Raw genomic sequence first — 25,930 nt, 5'->3', positions numbered from 1 at the left:
ACATTTTAGGAAATTCCAATAGCGAAAAAAATATTAAGCATCTATTTTGAATAAAAAAAAGACTTTTAAGGGAAAAATAATTTGATTGATAGCGTTGAAAAACTAAATAAAATTGTTCGCGATTTGCGAGAAAAAAAAATTCTGACTCCGACAAAAAACCATACCCCCCCCTTTTGAAGTTAAAATGGTTGCTCCCTAAATACTCCTTTGCTTGAAGGTAAAATTTTTGATCCCAGTCATATGTCTCTATTCTACTATTCTAAAGCATTGATCTTAAAAAAACAGGGATTCTAACTCCCGGACCCCTCCCCCCCGGATTGCCCCCCCCCCCCCCCCCCCCCCCCCAAAGGGAGTTCCTAAATATTCAATCTGTATTTTTGTATGTTCAGCGTGTCCGGTCGTCGGGTTTCTAATTCAGACACACCTATCTCTCAGTATGTCCGAATATGAATGTTTGTTTATTCTCGAGAAGGGGGGGGGGGGCTTCTTTTTTCTTTTATAAAACCGTAACATAAAAAATACATTTATGATTACCTTCATTAAACTGACACAGGTAAGTACTTTGGGTTATAATATTGTCTTTTATCTTTAGTCTCTTCTACCAAATCCAACGCTTGACTCAAAATGTCGTCCGTCTTATACCCTTCCATATTGACAACTGCATACAAGGAGCATGATGTATTTTTTTTTTTTTTTTTTTTGTAAATAGAATGCACGAAACGGTCAACCTTGAACTGCTGATCCATATTTAATGTAAGCGTACTTTCATTCCGCCGTGTATTTATTCCGGGTAACTGTTTTTCACTAGAGAATATTGGATGTAAATAGTGTGAAAGCGTCGATCTTGATATCGTTGTTTTGTTTATATTAGACAGGTTTATTGCTTACATAAATAAATAAAATGATTTTAAAGGAACCATTTTAATTAATCTGAGTCAATCTAGTAATTATAAATAATATTGATGATGATGAGGAGGATGTTTTTATAACTCAAAATAATTTATCAATGATCAAGACATTGAACTTGATATAAACCAAATTTTAAGAGCAGATTTGTTCTTACATAAAGTTTCAATTATAGAAGTTGACCGAAAAGCAAATACACAGAAAAACTTCGAACAATCCAATAAATATAAATATTACAATTAGTGACAATTTAAAAGCATATGATTTTAAAGATTTGCATAGAAAAATTATTTAAATCTTATTCGTTAATAAGCATTATTGTGTTATCGTGTGTTGAAAATGAGTACTAATCACTTCATCAATGTATGGATCTAAAGCACTAGTGTATTTAATCCCGGTATAAAATAACTAGTGCAATCATTCCGGTACAAAATCACTAGTGTAATCATTCCTTGTTTAAAAACACTAGTGTGAACATGCATTCCTTGGATGAAAACTCTCCACTTTTTACAAAAATCATTTATGCAAGTTTCAAATACACTAAAAACTATAAAGTCACATTTTATATATGTTTCCCCTTCAAAAAACCCTTTTTAGAACCTTATAATGATCGGTGGATGTTTTACACTGGACCCGGATAGAAAAACCTAGTGAATTTTTGTTGGTGGATAAAAATCACTGGGATTTTCTTCCTCCGGATAAAGTACACTGGCGGAATCAAACCACTGTTATTAGCACCAGTATTTAACGGGAATATGCAAAACAGTAACTTTGACATTTGTAAAATCTACTCACTTGTCAAAGTTTGAACGAACATAGCCAAAGTAAGGTTACTAGTGGGGTTTCATGTAAAAAAATGTTTTTCTTATAAATCATGGTTTGATTTTGTCAATAAATATGCTATCCGTTCTTTTTCATTTAATAATCAATGTTAACAAATATAGGGTTTAGCATTAGGTGTAAGTTAGTTATACACCTCGGGATACGGCGTGTTTGGATAAGAAACCCCTCCGGCCTCCGGCCGTCGGGGTTTCTTATCCAGACACACCTATCCCTCGGTGTATAACTATTACTGATATAATTCATTGTTTAAGATCAAAGTTGTTTTTACTGTATACTAAAAGTTAAAGTTAACAACAAAATCACTCTTCGGGTTTTTTTCTATTATTTCCTATCCCATGTTTTAGCTGACACAAATTATAAATTACAACACAGTCCCTGTGTGAAAATGAAGATATACTTCTGTGGAAGTGTTCAAGGTGGTAGACAAGACGCAGAGCTGTACGCTACTATAATTGATGAACTGAAATCTAAGTATGGTGAAGTACTGACAGAATTCGTTGGATCGCCAACAGTTGAACAAGGTATAACAATATTTTATAAACCTAATTCTTTATTTTTTACAGTTATTCTTTATTCTTTTACACCCCATTACTCTCTTTTTTTCTTTCTTTTATTTTTTGCTCATTTTTCTCTATTCATTAATTTTTTTGTCATTATTCCCTATTCTGTAAACCCTATCCAGACCTAAAAACTATTAATAAGGGTAAGCATTGCACAGTGGTTCGGTCGGAATGACGGTCTGTTAATTTGGACTACTTTTTAAAAAGTTAATAGTGTTCTCATCCCTAATGTGCTAGCCATATCTGCAATTATATGTTTTAAAAAACAGCCGAGTCAGCCAATCGACTTACGGCATGAAACTTTATGTCAGATATTATGCATATTTGATAGGGGCAAAAAAATTAACTTCCAATATGTTATATATGTCACGTATCACACAGGGAGTTATTAAAATGGTCCTTATTCCTTGCAAAGGTCCTGGAGCTACTCCACTCAAAAGTCCTTCTTGTATGAGTTACAAGATTATATATGAATACGAAAGATGTATCGTATGCATCAATGAGTAACAGGTTTGTGCTTTATCAGCATTCATATTTTTTTTTTTATCTCGAGATAAAAAATTTAAAGCTGTTGATTATGAATTTTGCATTCCTATCTTGATATACCGGACACTGTACTTTTAAAAGATATCATGAATAGTCTAAGGAATCAATATCAATACCAATGATCAATTTCAGCATATGCGATTAATGGAGGCTCAGCATATTAAAAACAATTTGTTAAATATTATAGATGAAATCAAAATGGGAAGTAAAGAAGTGCATCAGTTATGTTTGACCAAATTAAAAAGTTCCGATGGTAAGTAAACATACATATATGTGAGGAAGATCACGGGTTTCAGTACTACTTCAGCTTTGAAAATCGAAATGAAAGTTTGTGTAAGAAAAAAACTGCCTTAAATTTACAAACCGAGTTTTAGGCAAAAGGTGTTAAAATTGTGTCAAAATAAGCAATCCCGTAGCGCATGTCCAAATCAACTGAGGCAAATCGCCGAGCGTAGCGAGGCGAAAAATTTTTGAGCCGAGCGAAGCGAAATTTTTTTTAGGGGGGTTCGGGTGCCTGAAACGGGAGAAGCTTATTTCAGCATTACTATGGGAGAGGTCAATGTAGTTATAATAAATAACAAAAAAAAATATAACAGAAATGCGTTTTTTTGTTATTAGCTAGCCTAGTAAGTAACAAAACAAGTTTCAATATTAAAGTTAATCTCTGTTGGTCAATCAAAACTTTCCGATTCTCCGATAAATAAAAATCATGAATTGCCTTATACATTAAAGACTTCCATAGAAAAGGTGCTTCATGATTTTGTTTAAATTAATTATAACTAATTATTATATTTTTGGTCAATGAATTATTTTATCGATTAGCATTTGTTGTTCAGTGAGTTGATCATAGTGTAAACATTGGTAACTATAGCGTTATCGATTCAAAAATAAACCAAGGAAAGGAATAAGCCAGCATACTTATAGGGAGTGTTTATACTCATGAGTTACCTTTTTCATCTTTTTTTCTTTTTAAAGAACCCGTCTTCAACCAGTTTTGTAACGACATTAAGATTTGTGTTTCAATTTTTTTATTTTGATTTGTATTCGGAACACTTATTTTTTTACCGTCACCGCTATGGTAAAAGCTACAATCGCTGCTGCAGAGTGGACACACTGTATGTAGTGTGCCGGTAGATAATTTGAAACTCGAAACTCGCATATTGATAATGTAAAATACATAATTGAAAAAAAAAATGACACTTCTAAAGTTTGGTCGTCGTTTCAAAAGTGAGGCATTTGCCTCAGTTGCCTCCATTACGCTACGGCCCTGATAAGGCTTTTGAGGATATTCGTTGCTATTCAAATCCGCAAGACGAATTTTGTATTATTCTTGAGGGCTTGTTTATTTTACGAATTTGCAAAAAAGTTGTATCCATGTGTTGTAGAATAATGTGTTATAACATTAACAGTACAACAATGTTACTGAACAGATGCGCATTAAACAATTTCATTAATATCTAATAAAATACCGATGAAAACATTTCTGTTTCAATAGGAAGACATTTAAGTGCAGTCTAAATTAGAGGCAACAGTAGTTTACCGATGTTCAAATCTAATCCATTTACTTAAAGATACAAATTAAGGTATAAAAAATGAGGGGAGCAAGACTGACTGGGGATGTCGAAAGGATAAGCTTCTCCTATAATGTTTGTACCATCCGCCGTGCGAATCCACACTCAGCCCAAATGTCAAAATTGGGAATATGACACAATCGGTAAATTTAAATATCAGACGATTATTCTGGTATCTATAAATCAAAGGCCTCGAAAACATGTTGCTAGTGTTTTCAGACAAAGACACATCGTATCGGCAACCCTTTCGTGATGGTGACCATAAAACTTTCTATTTCAGTCAGAACCCTCGTAACTCATTTGGAGCAGTTTTTGTGTAAGGAGCACATCCCTGTTAATAAAATCTGTAAAGTGTGACCATGTAAAACAAAATAAAATAAGCGTCTCTACGCTCATCTTATGTCTAGTGTTCACAAAACGGACACTGCAAACATTACAACATGTGGTGATATGTTCGGGTATCGATTCATTTAATCGACGTACTGTAGTGACGTAACATAGTCTAAACATTAAAATTTCACCCCAATTTTAAAGAAAACGATTCTGGTGGCAAATATGATAGAAAATTGTATCGTTTATATTCAAAGAATTGTCGGAAAAAAGCAAAATTTTCGTATTTGTTACCACGTTCAAAATGAATACAGAATTAGAGAAATAAAGATGTCTTTGATACAAAACAGGCTATGTTAATATAGGATCGAAAGTCGGGATGGTCAGGGAAATACATAAAATAGTCAAATCAAAAGCTTAAAGACTGGTGTCGGGATAAACACGCTACGACGTAAACTAACAGCGAACAATTCATTTCCAACAATTCCTGAGCAAACAGACCCCCCCCCCCCCCCCCCTAAGCCGTTAATGCTACGGAAGAGTAAGTGTCCTGCTTTTGTCGCGTCATGTTTCGAATCGGCTTGCTGTCATACCCGATAATAACTCAAGTTTGGTATCGGTCTAATTGGTTTAACTACTGTAATATCTGAGGGAAATATGTATAAGATCACGAGTGGCAAACTCACGTTATGAATGATTATTGATATTGTGTTTTTTCTTTCTCTCAAAATGGACCAGGTGATTAAAAATATGCATCGACATTTTTTTTGTAACTAAACGGAATACCAATTTGAAAAGCATAAACAATTACTTTTATTTAATAATATTACTGCTTAAAATTTCCATTTTAGTTTTAATTGCAGAAGTAACACAGCCATCGCTTGGTGTTGGTTATGAGATCGGAAGAGCAGTTGGAATGGATAAGAAAATCCTGTGCCTTTTCCGACCTAACTCAGGAAGAAGTATGTTGTTTAGTCTAGATTTTTTACTACTTTTAAACAAAGCAAAAGATATGCAGGAAATTGTTTTAATAAATCTAATAAAATATCTTTGATAACAATATCCTGTATTTTATCGAGAGCTCTTCAACAATGCAGCCTTCCACCACTTTCTACACAACATTCTACAATAGTATTTGACCTGATGCTCTGGATACTCCCTCACACATTCTATCTGACAGACTAGAAAATCTACTAAATTGAAATCTGACCAAAAACACAAAACTCGTTCCGATGATTCAGTTTAGTATGCAGATTACGTATTACAAGGCGTTCGCCTTTATAAATCTGAAACCATGCACATGGCAAATTGTAACCACAATCATTGTTAGGCTGTCAAGTTTTAAAATTATATCAAAGATACATTTGTACAGCAATATTTTAATAATGAAAAATCACTTCAAAAGCCGGATCAATATTTTACAAAGTGTGGAAATAGAATACCGGTCAGTAAAATATAAAGTCAGATGTTTCAGGTCATTTCTGTCAGCAGTAATTAAAACCTAACGTGATTATATGTTGATATCGAAAAAAAAACAAACTTGAAAGTGAAAAATAAACAAGATTACAAATATTGTATCTTTACCTCAGTAAATGGAAATGCATTGTTAATAAAGTTGAATATATGTAACTAGATAATCTGCTGTTTACGCATTCATTTTGTTGTATTTGTAAAATTCAGACTATTAGATTTGTTTTTCCTTTTTAGAGCTGTCCAGTATGATAGCAGGTCTGCATGATAGTCATAACGTAACGGTAAAATACTATGACGGGCAAGACTTTAAAGACATTCTAAAAGTCTTCTTTACAAATTCATGATATACCAATAAATGCCAGCCACAAAGACGGGATGGAAGTTTGTTACTTTCGTTCATTTTGAAACTGTTTTGAAAGTGACTACGGCAAATACAATGAGCTTATGTTTTGTTTCAATCTAAGGCATAATAGCTGTTTACATGAAATTGGAAAAAGTCTTTTGTTTTATTGCACATACATATCTGGTGCAAGCCACTTTACTTGAACAAAAATGGACCATATGTATTTTGGTGTAGGAGTTCACATTCTGTAATAAACCACATACATAATATCAATATATACATATACAGTATGTTTACTCGTTTAACTTATTTAACTTTTTAACTTTAAATTCTTTTTAATTTTCAACATTGTATTCACCATATAGCCACTCTCAAAAAATAAAGTATTAGGACGGTCAGACAGTACTTTTTGTTTATAAAAGTCTTATAATACCTTATTGTCTTTGACCAGTTTGACTCTTATTTGGTTTGTTGATACAATAATTTCATTAAAATATTGAGAAATTAGCAGTATGCACAAAGCTTTAAATGAGTAACATTTTATCTTTACACAACAATATTCCATATGATAATTGTGTTGCTTTTATATATAGATTATGTGTATATAATAGGATGTGGTATGATTGCCAATTAGGCAACTCTCCACCAGAGACCAAATGACATTGAAGTTAACTATAGGTCACCGTATAACCTTCAACAATGAGCAAAACCCATGCCGTATAATCAGCTATAAAAAGCCCCTAAATTACAAATTTAAAACAATTCAAACGAGAAAACTAACGTATTCTGCTTTATTCCTGTAATATATATGTATAAACAGATGATGAATTCAGAAATGCATATAAACACATTTTCATGAACAGACATTTAGATTAAGGAAAAAGAAGGTACTAGTAATCACAAAGGGTGAATTCGTTTCGTTCTCATTGATTCTCTAAAGGATAAAGATGGGCGCTTTTCCCCTTTTAAATGGACAGCAACTGGTAACCAAACAGAACATCATGTTTCGGAAAAGGGATAAAAAAAAGAGAGTTGTCGTGCTCGTTTTTAGGTGATTTTGTTGTATTGTGAGGTTCAAACGCACACAAGAGAGAATAAAGGATTTGATAAAGTTAACCTTATGTAATGCTTACAGTTTAAGACGTAGGAAAATAATTTCATGCAGAATACAATTTCAAGTTGACGTGCATTTATATATATATATAATGTTGATAGTCAAAACGAATATCATGGTGTTACAATTTAAAAAATTATGAAAAGGGCAACGACAAAGTTTTCCGAATTAAAAAAAAAGGTAAAAAGTACGTTTTATATTACACTATGGGACAAGCAAGTTAGCAGGGTCCGGTAACCTCAGTCGAACCGCTAGTAACGTCATAAACATGTTCAAAGCGAAACGCATATATCGGCTAATTGAACAGTAAGTTTTTGTTACTTCCGTATGAAAGCCAGCCTTATGATAAAAAATTAATATATAAAGTTCAAACTATGTCTAACTGTCCCGGCTATTAGAAATTTCATGGCAATTCTTGGGAAAATACCTGGTTTAACATTTGTCTCCAATAAAAGAAAGAACATAATGAAATCAAAGTTGAACCTGCCAGTTAAAAATCAATTCGAATTTGATATGTTGTATGACGAGGAGAGTATTTTCGATCAGGAAAAAACGGTGGCTGTCGATACTTTTAAATCATGTGGACCTCTCGACATAATTTTTTGACATTTCTTTTATTAGCACTATGAACAGGTTCTTGACATTTTGAAAGAAATCGAGAACAAATCAAGTGGACATCCTGTTGCCATCTCAAACAAATCAACGCTTCAAGATTCGAAGTGTTTAAAGTTGCTTTGGCTGCTCCTATTTCTCAATACTGAAATAAAATCGTCGACCAGATAAATATTTATGTAAATATAAAAAATTTTCATTTTGTCCTAAATATTTCATAAACAAGTGTGTAAATTCATGGAAAATATCAACAAGAACGTTTTGAATTTGGATATTTTGTTCTGAGTTCTCTTTTAAACTGTTGAAACAAGTCTCTATTCCTGTTATTCTCTATTTCTTTGTTTTTATGGAAGCCGTCTCTGTATTTGAATCCTTTATGTATAAGAAAAGCGTTGTTTAAAACCCCAAAATTGTAGCCAGCAATGTTTATTTCACATACCTGCAAAACAATTAAAAATAATCTTAAAAAAAATACAAAACCATTTTAAAGTCTACCGACGATATATTTTAGATCATTTTACATGGCATAATAATTAATACGGAATCACTAATTTTGTTGCTATATGGCACTGTTGCAAACAATTAATTAAAACAAATCAATGTCAGATGTACATATAACTAAGGGTCTAGAATAAGATGACCATGCTTACTACCACTTTTTTTATTCGAGCATCACTTATGGGTATTTTGTACACGAAACACATGTCTGGCGTACAAAAGTTTAGTCCTGGTATCTTCCACATATATCTAACCGTGATAGCTGAAATAAAGGTGTCGTCTAAGTATTCGCAAAGAAATAAAGGCCTTTCATAACGACCGTATATTGCCATGTACTGTATATGTCTTTTTTTTCATTTAGTTTTTTTTCTTCTGAAGAAGTAGGTTGATGACCTTGTTAGTGCAGAGGCGGATTTAGAGGGGTTTCCAGCCCCCCCCCCCCGTTTTGTGGGGGAAATTTGGTTGATTATTTAGGGAACCACTGAATCATGACTGGAGTGGGTCCCCTCTTAGGCAGTCAGTGGGCCCCCCTTATGAAAATTTCTGGATTCGCCACTGTAGTGTATTAATCAGTGTAAATACATATAAAAGAAAATTCTATTCTCGAAAATGTGCATGTATGTGCATCATACCTGACTAATTCTATTGTATCCATACTGTTTGAACCGTTCATCGTACAATGGGATATCTTTCTTGGCGATATAAAATGGCTCGTAAACATCGTCCCGTTGTACAAAGTAAGCTATATTTAAATGACTAGAGTCTGGTAGATATTGCCACTGATCATAGTCTGTAGGCCTTTGACACTTTCGACAAACATCAAAATAAAACGGTCTGATTTTCTTTAATCTCCAATTCCTTAAAAGTTGTGTCCTGTCAATTGGAATTGCGACATCATCTTTTGATTCGAAGGAAGGCACAACAAACACAACAGAATCATTTTTAAAAGATTGTACAAACATGTTAAATTCTTTTCGCAAATATTTATTTGGAAGCATGTCTATGTCAATAAGAAACACATAGCTTGTTTTACAAAATTTCACTGCTGTGTTTCTCAAAAGATTATGTGGGTATTCTATTCCTTCAATTTCATAATTTTGATTGTGAAAAGTTTTCATTGAAATCTCACAATTAGAGCTAACAAAATTCTGTTTTAATTTGTCTAGCGGAATGTCATTATTTAAAGGATATACGAGATGGAAATGAACACGATTTTGTATTTTGGGAAAGCATACATGCAGATGTATAAGCTTGTTCATAGCAAATTGGAAATCTGTAAAGTGCGTAAAAACGGAAATTGAGATTGCACCATCCCATCTTTCACTGAGGGCAATCACATCATTTAAATTATTGCTTGATGTCTGAGAAACCAGTGTTACATCATTCTGTAAAGTTGAACTTGAATCCTCATGGCGGAAAATATCTGTGATAATATTATAAGAACCACTGCTATCCAGTACATGTGCGTTTTCAATTTTTGATATCAACAATCGAATTTTTCCATGCTCTCCTTCGTTCTTCTGATTGTTTGGAAATGTCAACCTTTCATGTTTTGTCAACATGCCTATGTGCCAGATTTGAATAAGAATTATAATTGAAACCAGGAATGCTATGACTTTTCCGATGTCAATCTTTCCAAAACCAAATACCATGTTAATTTCCTCTTAAACTCATGATACTATATAGTTGTATTTTGCTTGGTTGTCTTGTTCAATATCTATCAAAACAATAAAATGAAATATATGTACATTGTATATAAATTTAAACTTAACGAAAAAACTAAATTTGAAGACTTTTTATTTTGATATTCTTAGAAAGGCATATAATTTTCCCCTCCTTGTGGCTGTCGACTCATAGTATATCAGGACAGCAGTTTTTTTTATCTAGCTCTTTGTTGCATCGGATTTGTCTGTGTTGTTTTTTGTCGCTATATTGTGCTGACTTTGCTTCACGGAGGGTTCTCAACATACAAATTTGGGAAAGACAGCCTTTACAGACCTCTTAACAAAAGATGAATTTTTGTGACCCATTGACATGTAAATTTCTACCTCCTTGAAATGGGACCCCATTAATTAACAGACAGGTAAAGATAAAATACCAATAGACAATGTCGATTTTCTTGGTTCTGTCAGACACATATATACACATGTGTATATATGTCTATACACATGTGTATATATGTCTCTGGTTCTGTTTGATCTCATTTCATGATAAAAAACATATAAATTAAATGTAAATCGTCTATTAATGACCTGCCTTACGTTTCTACACATTTATATATCCATGGCCTGCAATGTTTTGGTTTTAGCATTCCTTCTTAATGTCTATCTAGAAATGCGCTTCGGACTCATACAACTTATAAAGTTATTTTTTATCTATTATTACTGAAAGAGACTGATATTTTGCGGGTCGAATCAAGCAGAAAATCAATTTTCTCGCTGCAGCCTTCCCAAGTTTAATTCTTTTCAATCACTGACAATCCGAAGCTTACGCACAACACATCTAAAAAAAGGTTGCATGAATATGGATTCAAATGAGGATGACATATTGACTTGCAACCCAATATTAGATTAGCGATGTGTTTGAGCTTATTTTCATCGGATAAAAATGAACCAAACCTGGAACTATTCATCGATGTTACAAGTTCGTCATGCTTGCAACTTCGCGACATTCGGTAATTTCCACTTATAACTCATGATGTCATGCATAAATATTTATTATCTGCAATGTGCATATTCCAAAGTACTTAGCATGAAGTTTTTATTTTTATTTTTACCAATTTATATAAGACAAGTTATGCATTTTCTTGCAAATATTTTTTTAAATATCTGTTTTCACTGCTACTGTTTTATTCCTGCCTGGTGTTTTTATGAATTTCTTCGCAAAATCCCTTCAGCAACAATGTTGACGTGACCTGGTATGATGAGGTATCGTCTATTTGTTGGACATGTGACCCTCGGTTCCCTCTCAAGGCCAAAGACATAATTTTTTTCAATGTAAAGTGAACAGATTTTTTTTTAAATCAAACAGTGTTCTTTCCTAATAAAAAAAAACATGATTGGCAAATGAAAAGTAAAATAGCTTGTATGCCATTGAATGCATACTTTATGCAAAAATATTTACATACTTAAATTACATTTTGAACTTTGTAAAATTAGTTTAGTTATGTTAAAAATTTAATCCTGGACTTTCAATTTGACCATTAGAATTCAAATTGGAAAATTATATTTTTAACTGAAATAATTTTATTAAGACAACTAATAGCCTTTTAAAAAGCTTGATATAAAAAAAAGGAATTGGATAGGTTTGAAGCTTTTCAGCAAACTTGAAATTGGAAAGGTTTATAGATTTTCTATATCTAAAGAGCTTACTATCTCAAAGTTGATGATTTAAAAACTTGTCTTTTTTGGAATTGTAGCTTCATCTGGTCTGAAATCACAACATCCAACATATATCAATTCAGATTCATTCAGGGAACATCTGTTTCAATCACAGTTTGGCTTCCATGTGTTGGCTGTTTAAATTTTTAAAGGTTTTTTTTCAGAGTGATGTATTATATAAAAATTGTGTAATTTTTAAATCACATGTGTTTTTACCTTTTCCTCATTATTGTACCAATCGTCTAATACATATGTGTTCTGGTTTCCAGTGGGCTGGTTTTTTTTCATTGGGCATATAGAATTAATTCACTTGTAGTCCTTCTTCTTGTATTAGAAAAAAACTGATTTCTTTCCTTAGTATGTATATGTTTCTGTATTTTACATTTACAAGGAATTATCAAAGAAGGCATTAATATATTTCAAACAGCTAGGTCATATGAATTGTCTTACAGAACTAAAAGTCTCCTGACCAAAACTTAACCAAAAATGTGATAATTAATAATTATAATAATCTGTTATATATATAGACATGTACAATAAAACAACATTTACATATCACAAAACGGGATTCCAAATTCTTTACTGAATTTTTGTAACAATAGATAGCCCAATCTAAAATACAATATAAGTAAGCCCCTCCTCAACTGAAGTCCTAAACCTATACCAGAACCAGAGACATATATACTAAAGACATATATATGTCTCTGCCAGAACTTGCACCACCTTCCAGTATTTGATGCTAATGTCAGACAAGCTTTTTGAAGAGCTAATATAATTACTTGATCTTCTCTGTATTTGTCGTGCTTGCTCTGCAATCTCAACCCACAGATAAATAAACCAATTTTCTGACATTATTATGCTTATTAGTATGCTGTATACACTGGTAAAAGCAGAGACATAAAAAAAAAGATTCTGGCAGGCTCTAGGAAAGGCAATTATGCACAGTAAAACTAACCAGATTCCCTTGGAAACGAGTAAAATAATGCAGGTGTCCGTTCGGAATGATTCCATTGTTTACAATTCCAGTTTCCGGCTTCAAGGGCATGCGTAACAACAAGAAAAAAAATTGACTAACAATGAGCAAGGTAGAGAAAATATTTACTTTCAATATTGAGGTGGCTAGTAGTTGCTATTCATAAAAACCATAGAATGAGTATCCCTGATCAACACTACAACAACTTATTTTGAATCGGGACCTTTTTGGTCGGAATAAACGCTATCCGTCAATTATTAACATAGTTTTACTTCAATTAACCACTAAAACTAGTGATCCTCTCTTGGAGAGAAACTCTAAGTGTGGTAGTCGAGTTTGACATATTTATAGACCTTTATTGCTAAGATTTCAAAGTCATGTGGTTCAACTCCTAGAGAAAACTGTTCAAAGACTGACAACAGGTCGGGAGTAACCATTAATTGGTGGATTATACCTCAAATGAGGTATAATCCACCGTATGCCATATAGTGATATAAACCAATTGAGATAATGCAGTTTTTTTCACAAAATGTTTTAAAGAGATATTTGAGCATCTTGCATATACCATTAAGTCTGTCTGTACGAACATGCGTCCCAAAATTGGTTTCCGTTCTCTAACTTGAGTTTGCCTCAACCAAATGTTATGAAACTTATACACAATGCTTATTACCACAAAACACTGATCAAGTTTGAATTTTGGTGGCATCACTTTAACCGTTTTAGAGTTATGCCCCTTTATAAATGGAAAAATTACAAAATTTTTAGTTTCCGTTCTCTAACTTGTTTGCCTCGACCAAATGTTATGAAACTTATACACAATGCTTATTATCACAAAATACAGATCAACTTTGAATTTTGGTAGTGTCACTCTAACCATTCTAGAGTTCTGCCCCTTTATAAATGGAAAAATTACAAAATTTTTAGTTTCCGTTCTCTAACTTATGTTTGCCTTAACCAAATGTTATGAAACTTATACACAATGCTTATTATCACAAAATGCAGATCAAGTTTGAATTTTGGTAGTGTCACTCTAACCATTCTAGAGTTCTGCCCCTTTATAAATGGAAAAATTACAAAATTTTTAGTTTCTGTTCTCTAACATGAGTTTGCCTCAACCAAATGTTATGAAACTTATACACAATGCTTTTTACCACAAAATATAGATCAAGTTGAATTTTGGTGGCTTCACTTTAATCATTATCGAGTTATGCCCCTTTATAAATTGAAAAATTGCAATATTTTTAGTTTCTGTTCTGTAACTTAAGTTTGTCCCAACCAAACATTATGAGATCACAAAACTCAGATCAAGTACAAATTTGGGTAGCGTCATTTTTATCATTCTTGAGTATGTCCCTTTATAATGCTGTATGCAAGCGGGGGCATCATCTGTGTCCATGGGGACACATTCTCCATTTATTTTCTAAAAAAATACTACAATACTAGAAAAAGGGTGTATATTAAAATTGTTTGAAGTAAATACTGTAATGATCTAATTAAGCTATGTTGTGTGTTGATAAAGCATGATAATTGTGTAATTTTAAATATAGATTTCACGGTTTTGTAGAGAACTACTGAAATAAAAAGATTAAATAATTTTTAACAACATTCAGACATTAAAAGTTAAACTGAGATGAAAGGAAATGTCACAACTTTCATAATTTATATATATATATATATATATATATATATAATACATCAACCATATACTTGAGAATTAATTAGAAAAGTTCAAAGTGGTAATTTTGTAATTAAATTGAGTATTTCCTGTTGCTTAACTTATCAGTTTCTAAATCACTGATTCAAGTAACATTATGTCCATAAAGGTTGGAAGTAAGAGTTGTCTTTCTTTAATAATCACCTATTTAAGTAGTACAAATTAATCACTAGACTTAGTGATTTAATTTTATTGTAGCTTTAAATATAGAATACTAATGATCCAGGGACTAATTATGTTGCTAAAATTATCAGAACCAACATCTGTGTTGATAGGATGACCGGGTCATGTCAGGTGATGACCTTGTACTAAATCTAGGATAATGACATAAAAATCACTTATTTAAGTATCATACCTCAATTTCCTTCCAAAAAATCACTTCTTTAAGTATCATTATTTTAATAACCTCCACTAATTTCAACACCCCAAACAGTGAAATTTTGATGGGGAACAGTAGAATTTTATTACATAATCTATAAGATGAAACCTTGAACTTTACAGGAAAAATACTCCCACTGCTGGGAAAAATCTGTTTAGAAAGTATCAGTTCATTATGTAAAGCCATTTTTATACGACCGCAAAAAACTGGTGTCGTCCGGCGTTGTCCGAAGACACATTGGTTTTCGCACTCTAACTTTAGTTTAAGTGAATGGATCTCTATGAAATTTTACCACAAGGTTCAATACCACAAAAGGAAGGTTGGGATTGATTTTGGGGGTTATGGTACCAACAGTAAAGGAATTAGGGGCCGAAAAGGGGCCAAAAATAAGCATTTTTGTAACTTCCAGACATAACTTGTGTGTTAGTGTATGGATCTCTCTGACATTGTACCACAAGGTTCCATATCACAAAAGGAATGCTGGGATTGATTTTGGGGGTAATTGCCTCAAAATTTTAGGAAAAAGGGGCAAAAAACAAGCATTTTTCTAGTTTCATGACAATAACTTGTGTGTAAGTGTATGGATCTTTCTGAAATTGTGCTACAAGGTTCCATATCACAAAGGGAAAGTTGGAATTGAGTTTGGGGGTAATTGCCGAAACGTTTAGGAATTGGGGGCCAAAAAGGGGCCAAAAATAAGCATTTTTCTAGTTTCCAGACAATAACTTGTGTTCAAGTGTATGGATCTCTCAGAAATTGTACTGCAAGGTACCATACCACAAAGGGAAAGCTGGAATTGATGATGGGGGTAATTGCCAAAAATTTTAGGAATTAGGGGCCAAAAAGGGGCAAAAAACAAGTATTTTTCTAGTTTCAGGACAATAACTTGTGTGTAAGTGTATGGATCTCTCTGAAATTGTACTGCAAGGTACCATACCACAAAGGGAAGGCTGGGATTGATGATGGGGGTAATTGCCTCAATATTTTAGGAATTTGGGGCCAAAAAGGGGCCAAAAACAAATTTTTCTAGTTTCCAGACAATAACTTGTGTTCAAGTGTATGGATCTCTCTGAAATTGTACTGCAAGGTACCATACCACAAAGGGAAGGCTGGGATTGAGTTTGGAGGTGATGAATCATAAGGGGGTTAAAAAAATTTGGGGGGGGGGGATTTTTTTTTTTTTCCTTTTTTTTTCTTTTTTTCCTTCTTTTTTCTTTTAAAATTTTCCATTTTAAGTTGGTTATTTCTGAAGTATATATAAAAGCAAATAATAATGATATGGTAGGAGATACACACCAAACAGGATGTGTAAATTATTATATAAAAAGTATTGTGCATAGCAAGAAATTTTCAATTGCACAGTATTGCGCAATAGCAAGAAATCTTCAATTGCACAGTATTGCGCAATAGCAAGAAATATCCAATAGCACAATATTGCGCAATCGCAAGAAATTGTCAATTGTACAGTATTGCGCAATAGCAAGAAATATTTAATTGCACAGTATTGTGCAAAAGAAGATACTTCGTATAAATTGCTTATTTCTTGACCAATTTCAATGGGGTTTTATTCTTGAATTCTTGGGGTTCTTTAATATGCTGAATCTAACCGTGTATTTAGTTTTTGGATTTTGGGCCCCATTTTTAAATTGGTCCACATTGAGGTCCAAAGGGTCCAAAATTTAACTTTGTTTGATTTCATCAAAAATTGAATTATTGGGGTTCTTTGATATGCCGAATCTAACCGTGTATTTAGATTCTTAATTTTTGGTTCCGTTTTCAAATTGGTCTACATTAAGGTCCAAAGGGTCCAAAATTAAACTTAGTTTGATTTTAACAAAAATTGAATTCTTAGGGTTCTTTGATATGCTGAATCTAAACATGTATTTAGATTTTTGATTATGGGCCCAGTTTTCAAGTTGGTCCAAATCTGGGTCCAAAATTAAACTTTGTTTGATTTCAACAAAAATTAAATATATGGGGTTCTTTGATATGCTGAATCTAACCATGTATTTAGATTTTTGATTTTTGGGCCCCGTTATCAACTTTGTCCACATTGAGGTCAAAAGGGTCCAAAATTAAACTTTGTTTGATTTCATCAAAAATTGAATTCTTGGGGTTCTTTGATATGCTGAATCTAACCATGTATTAAGATTTTGGATATTGGACCATAATAGGTGAATGCCCCAACTGTTCAGGGTTCGACCTCTGCGGTCATATCAAGCTGCGCCCTGCGGAGCATTTTATTATAGCATATTTTCAACTAAAATAGAATTTGCAGCTAAATGATTGCATCAAAGGCATAAACCTTGCTGCTTAAAAGAAGCAAAAAGTTGATTTTTTTCAATTTTACTAATGAAAAGATATTATCTAAACCTATATGTGTTTAAAATTTTGGTAAAACTACAAAATCACAATTTGTGACAAAACTTCGAATTTGCTACTTAAATAAGTGATTTAAAAATCACTTATTTCAATAAGTCCCCTGACTGCTTATTGAGAGCTGATAAAAAGTATGAATTTTCAGAATCTAATGATAATCAGATGAGAAATAGAGACCAGACAATATTATTTTTCAGTTTTTTTCTATGTCATTTTTTAAAAATTTTAATACTGAATATATTGTTTTTCTTTGACTTTTTTAGGCAGTTAAGCTACCTTATGCTAACACCCTACATTTGTGTTCTTCCCACTGAATGGTGAAAAAAGTGCTGTTGTTATTATTTAGCTGGCTAATATGTTATTAATAACTAATTGGGCACTTTTTTCATACCATCAATTCTGGAATACAAAAAATATGACCAGAAAAACCTTAAATGATCGTCGAACAACCCAAAAGTTTGGAAGTTGCACATAGGAAGTAGTGCTCAATAGAAATCCTTATGTAGTTTATTTTCCCCTGTACTTTTGGCTAAGATGTCAAAGAACAATTGTATGAAACATTTAATCGCCGAAATTTCTGTAAAGACAAGGTTTACATTTCCCAAATGGCGAAAGTCGTAGGAATATTGTTTGTCGGCAATGCGTATTACAGTAGTCTTATTTAGCTGCAATTTTATCTTAGAAGACGAAATTAACGTACCTCTTAAATTTGGAGGATTCTAATGATAGAAAGGTAATTATTGTTAATCATGATATTCTTTTTGTTTGAGATGAGTGTTAATAAATTGTGTATTCACATTTGAATTTCTTCCTTTTATATTATTCCGTTTTTCACATAAATGACCTTGTCAAGTATTAATGTACCAACAGGTGGTGTTTACATGTACACTTGTTTTTATGAATGAAATAAAACCAGAAATCAAGAAGGTCTCACTAATAAGCGAAAAGATGATTGTAGAGACAATAAGCGACAAGTAGAAAAAAGTTAGCGACAGGAAGAATGAATTTGCAACAAGAGGATAAATTTAGAGATAAGAAAGTTTATATACTATTAAAATATTAAATTTTAAGAAAAGTCAATTAATTACAGTTGATTTTTTTCTGTTTTGTGAAGTTTTAAATTCTGTTGCATTTAGTAGCCCTAGGTACTTCATGATGCTTCTCGTCGCTTCTTGTCTCTAATTAGTGAGACCTTGTAAATATGTCAATTTTGCAGAGAATGACAGTAGAATGTGATATGGATATTAGACCTAGATAGATCGTGTGATCATAGTAAGTGACACGAAAATGTAGAAAACCCATTCATATATTACTGTATACAGGTACGGATGTCTGAAAAATGTATAAAATCAGCGAAAATCAATAAAGAGCAAATGTGAATTGGGAAATATATGTGGATAGAAGAATTCGATCTACATTATCTTGATCATGCCCGTGACATGAAGCCAGTGTCTGACTCTCAGGCACTTGTTTATATCCATGGGAAGATTTAGGAGCTCATAATATATGTTGATAGTGGATCTTCCCACGCATAAAAACAAGTGCCTGTGGTCCGACTTTGACATTTCAATGTTTATGACATTTTTTCTAAACCAGAACTTTTTTATTTCTGGGCCTTAAGAAAATCTTCATTTATGGCTAATTTTAAAGAAGCCATATCTTTCAATAAGTGTAAAGTCCAAGAATGTTTGACCAACCGTTTATTTATTCCAATCTTGGTATAGATCTCAAGTAACATCATGGACTTGGAGGGGTCGGGGTCATTTACATTTATTAAAGGCAGGTCAATCAGACCTCACCTTTGATTGCTGTAAAAGTAAGGCATTATCTGATTTGTGTCATTGTACCGTAGAACTTAAATTGAACAAACTCAGTGTTCTCCACAGGGAAGCAAGTCAACTCACACTATTGCAAAGTCGTACCACGCCAACCAACTGATACCACTAAAAGTCAACTCAAATAAACATTAACTGCTAAATTTTGGTATTCACAATATAATTCTGTCTGATAGACCTATCAGAGACCATGAGTCAACTTACAACAGAGGCAGACTAGAGCATACTACATTTTGTATATTAAATGACATGTACATTGTATGTATAAAATTGATTGAAAGAAATAAAAATTTAACATAATTTTATCTCTCTGACTCTCAAACTGCTTTTTAATTTGTCGAAAATCAAACTTTGATCTGACCCTAAAAAAAAGAATATCCCATGATCCCATAATGATTTCTTTTCAATTTCATGGACAAAACTTGTGTAAATACATTTTATCATGATTGTATGTCTAAATAAACAATATAAATTTTTGTATTTGTTTTTATTTCAGCTAGATTCCAATTCTTGGCTTTAATATCCTAGAAGTGACAAGACATACATGTAAAATATATGATACTATCTAGTAGCTGCATTGACTAGTCATCATAATAATTCCATGACCTCTATGAAACTTTAGACCTTTTTGATGTTTTTGAATATAGTTATACATGTTTATCTACAGATATGATCAAAGAACATGTATATATGAAAATTTTTACCAGGTCTTATCATATGGAGACTAGTCAGACAAATTTTGGTTCAGAATTCTGACAGGATTTTTTTACAAAATTGCCAGGGGTTACAACACATGAATATAATTTGTCATGGAGTTTACTGTAACGGTCCAGCTATTTTTAGAGGCTGTCTAATGATAATATCAGAACTATGATATGTCTGTGCAACTGTTACTACAAAATGTGGGAGATACATGTACATCGTATTATTGCACACTATCAATATACATGTATATACAAGTAGTAACCCATGTATCAGTTATATAAAGATAGTTTGAATACATAATGAGGATACAATGTGCAGATACATGAAATATGTTTTATAAAGTATGTAAGAAATGAAGAATATAAATATATTAAAAAAGACGGACAAAATATTTGTATTAAATTTGATGTAAATGTAATAGTTTGGACACTTAGAAGTACAATAATGTAAAAGAAAATTAAAAGCATTTCTAGCCCAACAACATAATCTTTTTGTGTAATATGATCCATGCATGATAAATAATAAAATTACCACACCTTAGATTGTTCCCAGTATTATTAAATCAGTTTTTGTACGGAGTGATACCTGCTGATCTAACTAAAAATGCTAATGTGGCATATGAAAACTCTTAGAACGTAGTGGAATTAAACTATACACCACTGTGGAAAACCTTAATTCTGATGATATTATTCCTGCATAAGAAAAATTCATTCATCAGTGTATTGAGAAGTTGATAGAAGTAAGCATCTGTATGTCACATACGGCCTGTGACAATGTGCAAAACCCATACTGCATAGTATAAAGCTGTAAATGGCCTTGAAATGACAAATGTAAAACAATTCCAACAAGAAAACCAGCGTCCTGATTTATGTACAAACCAATAATGAAAAATAAATATGATATACAGCAACAAATGACAACCACTGAATGACTTTGGACAGACACACACACATAATCTGGCAGGGTTAAACATGTTTACTGGCGCCAGGCCTTCCCCTTACCTGGGACAGTGTACATACATCTTCTCAGACATTCAATCATCGAAAGGATACATATTTTAAAGTAATTTAAAAATGATTAATAAGCGTTTGAAAAAAAAAATGGTATATTGTTAGAGAAAAGTGTGTAGGATAGTGGAAATCAGTACAGCACATGACAAAAAAAATCTGAAACATGAGATATAACAAGCTGTGATAAACAATTTAACCAACACTGCCACAGTTTTCATCATGTTTTTAGTTTAACTGCCTATAGCGCTTACAGTGCTTTGATTTTTTAATTTTAACACTGAATATATTGTTTTCCTTCTTTAAAATGTACATCCAATAACTTGACTGAAATTCCCCAATTCATTATTTGTCATTCTTTGTATGAATATATAATTCTTATTTATAACTTTGCATTTAAATTCACTTATTTCAATGCAAGATATAATAGCAATTTAGAAAAAGGAACTGCTGTATATGAGCATTCAGATGCATAATTTAATTATTATAATCCAGCAAATTGATATTAAGTGCTACATGTACTTGCTATCTTAAAAAAACAATCAAGACAATAGAGCAACATCTTTTTTTTTTTTATTTATTATGAATGTTTTTACAATTTAGAATGAACTGTTTATTCAGTTTTGTTTGTTTAGTTCTCACATGTGTCTAAAAGTCATGTTACATGTACCTTATATCTTAATCATGTTAACATGGTTAAAACAATACTGGTACTCATCCGTTACAACCTGTATATTGATATATAACATGTTTAATGTATCTGCTTAGCCTCTAATTTATAATTGCAGATTGTATAGTTTAAAAAGATGATTTGTAAGGAATGGATCTGCACTGCTTTGTTAATATGGCTGCAGTTCATGGATTATCTTGCAGATGCAGTAAATTTTAATGGTATTATATATTTATGATAGTATTAACCTTTTAAACTAAAATATGTACACACATCTTTAGACACTTAAAGATCTTTGCATATAAAAAGTGAGATGTGGTATGCTTGCCAGTGAGTATACTTTCCACCAGGAGATGTGGTATGCTGGCCAGTGAGTATACTTTCCACCAGGAGATGTGGTATGCTGGCCAGTGAGTAAACTTTCCACCAGGAGATGTGGTATGCTGGCCAGTGAGTATATTTCCACCAGAGCCAAAAGGAGGAGGATGTAAACAACTACACTGTAATATCAATTTAAATAAATAATTTGTGAAATACGAATGAAAATTGGCCTATTGACTAAGGAATATATGTTAAATGGGTAATTTTGAAATTACTTACTCCTATATCTCAATACAACTCCTGCTAAATGAGACTAGAGGAAACTTCCACAATTTGTAGAATGCTACCTTAGGATATGCATAAATGAATATTTACATGTATCCTGTCCTACATGTTAATAGGGACCATTAACTGTCCTCTAGAAGACTGTAAAATATTTTTTTGCTACTTTTCCTTTTTTTTTTTTAAATATTTAACCCATTGCAATTGTTAATAACCACTGGCTCTAAGCATGTTTTAAGTAAAAATTTTGTTAATTCAGGTGAAATTTGCCAAAAATTGTTTTAACATGTTTAACATAAAGAAGTATTTTCTTGTAATATGCTTTTCGTAGGTATAAAATATTTTTGGCACAGACTGCAAATGCATGTTGGAGACCATGAGTTTACTGTCAAATGACCTTCACCTTGCTGTTCAATGGCTTAAATTTTAACATAAATACTAAAGTAAAGTTTTACTCCCATTCTAGGAGCCCCGGAGCTATATAATTATATATTGCTGTCACCTTGTCAATTCCCCTGATAGTCATCTCTTCCTACAATAAAGATATTTTTGTCACACTTTTAAAAGGTTTTCGTAATATTTGATTTGTGATAGTTAAAGAAGAAAATAATTACATGAAATTGGAAATTTTCTTAAATTTCTTTTCTATAAAATAATACTTTCTATATACATGATATATGTATATGAAATAAAAACTACTGTTTATGCTTACATGAATTGTCAAGACCTTTGTAGTAAATTATAATATTTATATTTAAATCCGCACAAAGAAAATGTATGAATAATATTATTAGAATACAATACTTAATTGAATTTCACCAAGATAATGTTTCATCTTTTGCTAATAAGTGAAATGTAACAGGCACTTGATATAACGTGAAGCAACATTACATGCACAAAGATGGATCTATGTTAAGCACTTATATGGCAACAGCTTCAAGCCTTGATAAAATTTTTTTGAAAACTATATGTACTTCATTAGAATAAGGAGATGATATTTTTATAAGACCGCAAAAAATTTTGCAGTCGTATATTGGTATCACGTTGTCAGCGTTGTCCAAAGACATTTGGTTTCCGGACAATAACTTTAGTAAATGTAAATAGAAATCTATGAAATTTAAACACAAGGTTTATAACCACAAAAGGAAGATTGGGATTGATTTTGGGGGTTATAGTCATCAGTTTAGGAATTACTGGCCAAAAAGGGGCCCAAATAAGCATTTTTCTAGTTTCCAGACATTAACTTGTGGAACGGTGTATGGATCTCTCTGAAATTATACCACAAGTTTCCATACCACAAAGGGATGGTTAGGATTTGCTTTGGGGGGTTATGGCTCAAACCGATTAGGAATTAGGGACAAAAAAGGGGGAAAACAAGGGTTTCCTGGTTAATGGACAATTAAAAAAAAGTACAATGTTAAGTTTGGATTACCTCCCTTACACTGCTTTTAAATTGTGTATAAAGAAATGTTATATTGTCTTGAGGTGATTAGCTGTCAATTTATTTTTAGAAGTTACTATTTAAAAATGCTGATTAAGGAATATTAATTTTAGCCATGATTATGTATGTCATTTTCTATTTTAAGATTTTTATGATGTATTTTAATTGGTAATTATGGTTGCAAACTCCATTGGAAATTTGAATTCAGATTATGACCATATCTTGAGGGAAAGAATTTTTTTTTTTGGAATGGGGGGGGGGGGGGGGGGGTAAAAAAGAAATTGTGAGAGGGGACAATTTCTCAGATTTCAGAAATTAAAAAGAAAATTTCTTCAAATATCTTTTTTTTGAAAAAAAGGGGGGGGGGGTCAATTCGCAACAGCATAGTGTATATTGCACAAATGCAAAAAATTGAATATAAATTCAAATCATATAATTAATTCTAAGTTCTTTGACTACAGTTATTCTGTATCCGAAACCTATTACTGGTATGTGTCAAATATTTAATTACAATCCAAATTCAGACCTGTATCAAGCGCGAATATTGTGTCCATTTTTGCCCTAACTGTTCAGGATTGGACCTCTGTGGTCGTATCGAGCTGTGCTCGGCAAAGCAATTTATTAACTTTAAGTGCTTAATTCACACAGCGTGGTTTTATGTTATGAAGGTTACTCATGGGGTTGGTAAGATATCATCCAATAAACTACTTTTATATCTGTTCTACAAAGTTATACGAGTAGACTAGTAGGTATCATTAGGTTTTGATATAAAAACGAACAAGCATTTACCAGAGCGATTGAAATATGAAACATATGCTATTAGATTTAAGTTGCTACATAAAATCTTCAACATTTGATAGCAGTGTTTTAGATATATAGAATCCTTACATGTAGTAATTATAATTAGTTCTTCAGTTTGAAAGAGTTTGAATGATATACATGGATGAACCTTATCATCAGATATACATGTAGAAATGTATTCTTTATTTCAGATAAATCTCGGTATGATTTGAAGGAATGGTGTTCCTCTTTACCAATTATAGAACATGGAAATGTTAAAAGGTTTGATTTTAAACCATCAATAGCACAAGTTATATGTGAGGATGGTTACCAACTAATAGGGGATATGAAGCTTACATGTAATAATTCAAAATGGAGTCCAGTCAAGTTGCCATATTGTGAAAAAATTGGTAAGTTGTTACATTTTTATGCCCCTGCTGTAGTGGAGGGGGCATTAAGTTTTACCCTTGTCCGTTCATACATCTCGAAATTGGTTTCCGTTCTCTAACTTTAGTTTGCCTCAACCAAATGTTATGAAACTTATACACAATGCTTATTACCACAAAACACAGATTAAATTTGAATTTTGGTGGCGTCACTTTTACCGTTCTTGAGTTATGTCCCTTTATAACATTATATGCAAGCAGGGGCATCATCTGTGTCCCATGGACACATTCCCCATTTATTCTCTCTTATATCTCCTTTACATGTATTTCTGAAATGTTTTTTTTATGTACTTAAAACATACAGCAGCAGTGCCAAACCTTATACAAATTTTCAAAAAAATGACTGAATTGTTTTCCTCCTTTTTTTATAGATAACCAACCTCATGCTGATGCTGGAAATGATGTTGTGATATATTTACCTAAACATTATGTTATTCTAAATGGTAGTGGTAGTTATGATGATGATCATACAATTACCTACCATTGGTGGAATAAAGATCCACAGCTTACTCTTGATTTAAAGGTATCTAATGTTGTTAAAAACTTGTTTGAATCCTTGATTCCAGGAAAAGGGGATGTTCAGTGGTCAGTGTTGTGAATTTACAACTCCATATTTTTTTTAGATAAGTATATGGTACATGTATGTCATACAGGATATTTACATGTTTTGTACTAGTTAAAGTGCTACATATTATTACTATTACATGTATCATTCTATGCATATGCCACTGTAAGACAGATGTATACAATGTATTGTTCCTTTGTCCATCCATTTGATTGTTTTAAAATTACACTCTTTTATTAACCAGTTTAGTGCATTAT

General features: G+C 32.2%; 3 protein-coding genes across 16 annotated transcripts in view; 2 read left to right on the top strand and 1 right to left on the bottom strand.

Moving 5' to 3' along the window:
* Nucleotides 1-6,970, top strand: part of LOC127698239 (putative 2'-deoxynucleoside 5'-phosphate N-hydrolase 1) — a 30,642-nt gene extending 23,672 nt beyond the window's left edge. For 12 of the 13 annotated variants that reach the window (XM_052201605.1, XM_052201614.1, XM_052201609.1 and 9 more), the window contains exons 3-6: nt 2,094-2,270; nt 3,043-3,108; nt 5,608-5,718; nt 6,464-6,970. In XM_052201605.1, coding sequence (XP_052057565.1) covers nt 2,135-2,270; nt 3,043-3,108; nt 5,608-5,718; nt 6,464-6,573 — 423 coding nt within the window. In that variant the 5' untranslated portion in view covers nt 2,094-2,134 and the 3' untranslated portion in view covers nt 6,574-6,970. The remainder of the gene's footprint in view (nt 1-2,093; nt 2,271-3,042; nt 3,109-5,607; nt 5,719-6,463) is intronic. The other variant, XM_052201615.1, reaches the window with a different exon arrangement.
* Nucleotides 6,971-7,349: 379 nt separating this feature from the next.
* LOC127698232 (beta-1,4-glucuronyltransferase 1-like) lies at nt 7,350-13,202 on the bottom strand. 2 transcript variants are annotated; one of them, XM_052201590.1, is made up of 4 exons: nt 13,132-13,202; nt 12,168-12,225; nt 9,429-10,513; nt 7,350-8,737 (listed from the first exon to the last, which is right to left on the bottom strand). In XM_052201590.1, the coding sequence occupies exons 3-4, from the start codon at nt 10,446-10,448 to the stop codon at nt 8,546-8,548; spliced, it is 1,212 nt and encodes a 403-aa protein (XP_052057550.1). In that variant the 5' UTR covers nt 10,449-10,513; nt 12,168-12,225; nt 13,132-13,202; the 3' UTR covers nt 7,350-8,545. The 2 variants fall into 2 exon arrangements, with proteins under 2 accessions (XP_052057550.1, XP_052057551.1); XM_052201591.1 differs by lacking the exon at nt 12,168-12,225 and having other exon boundaries at nt 13,132-13,193.
* Nucleotides 13,203-13,217: 15 nt separating this feature from the next.
* Nucleotides 13,218-25,930, top strand: part of LOC127698225 (complement receptor type 2-like) — a 42,696-nt gene continuing 29,983 nt past the window's right edge. Inside the window, exons 1-4 of the mRNA XM_052201582.1 lie at nt 13,218-13,261; nt 21,957-22,059; nt 24,875-25,072; nt 25,480-25,631. Of these exons, the coding sequence (XP_052057542.1) occupies nt 21,975-22,059; nt 24,875-25,072; nt 25,480-25,631 (435 nt within the window). The 5' untranslated portion in view covers nt 13,218-13,261; nt 21,957-21,974. The remainder of the gene's footprint in view (nt 13,262-21,956; nt 22,060-24,874; nt 25,073-25,479; nt 25,632-25,930) is intronic.

The sequence above is a fragment of the Mytilus californianus genome, unplaced genomic scaffold (genome assembly GCF_021869535.1).
Source record: "Mytilus californianus isolate M0D057914Y unplaced genomic scaffold, xbMytCali1.0.p SCAF_4, whole genome shotgun sequence".
Classification (NCBI taxonomy): domain Eukaryota; kingdom Metazoa; phylum Mollusca; class Bivalvia; order Mytilida; family Mytilidae; genus Mytilus; species Mytilus californianus.
Note: the sequence above shows the minus strand (reverse complement) of the source record. Positions and strands in the feature narration are given on the sequence as shown.

Bases quoted from the DNA above. Each gene is read 5' to 3' on its own strand.
- LOC127698232 (XM_052201590.1), bottom strand. From the start codon at position 10,448: ATGGTATTTGGTTTTGGAAAGATTGACATCGGAAAAGTCATAGCATTC. The intron at 8,738-9,428 runs GTATGATGCACA...ATTGTTTTGCAG, and splicing joins GATACAATAGAATTAGTCAG to GTATGTGAAATAAACATTGC.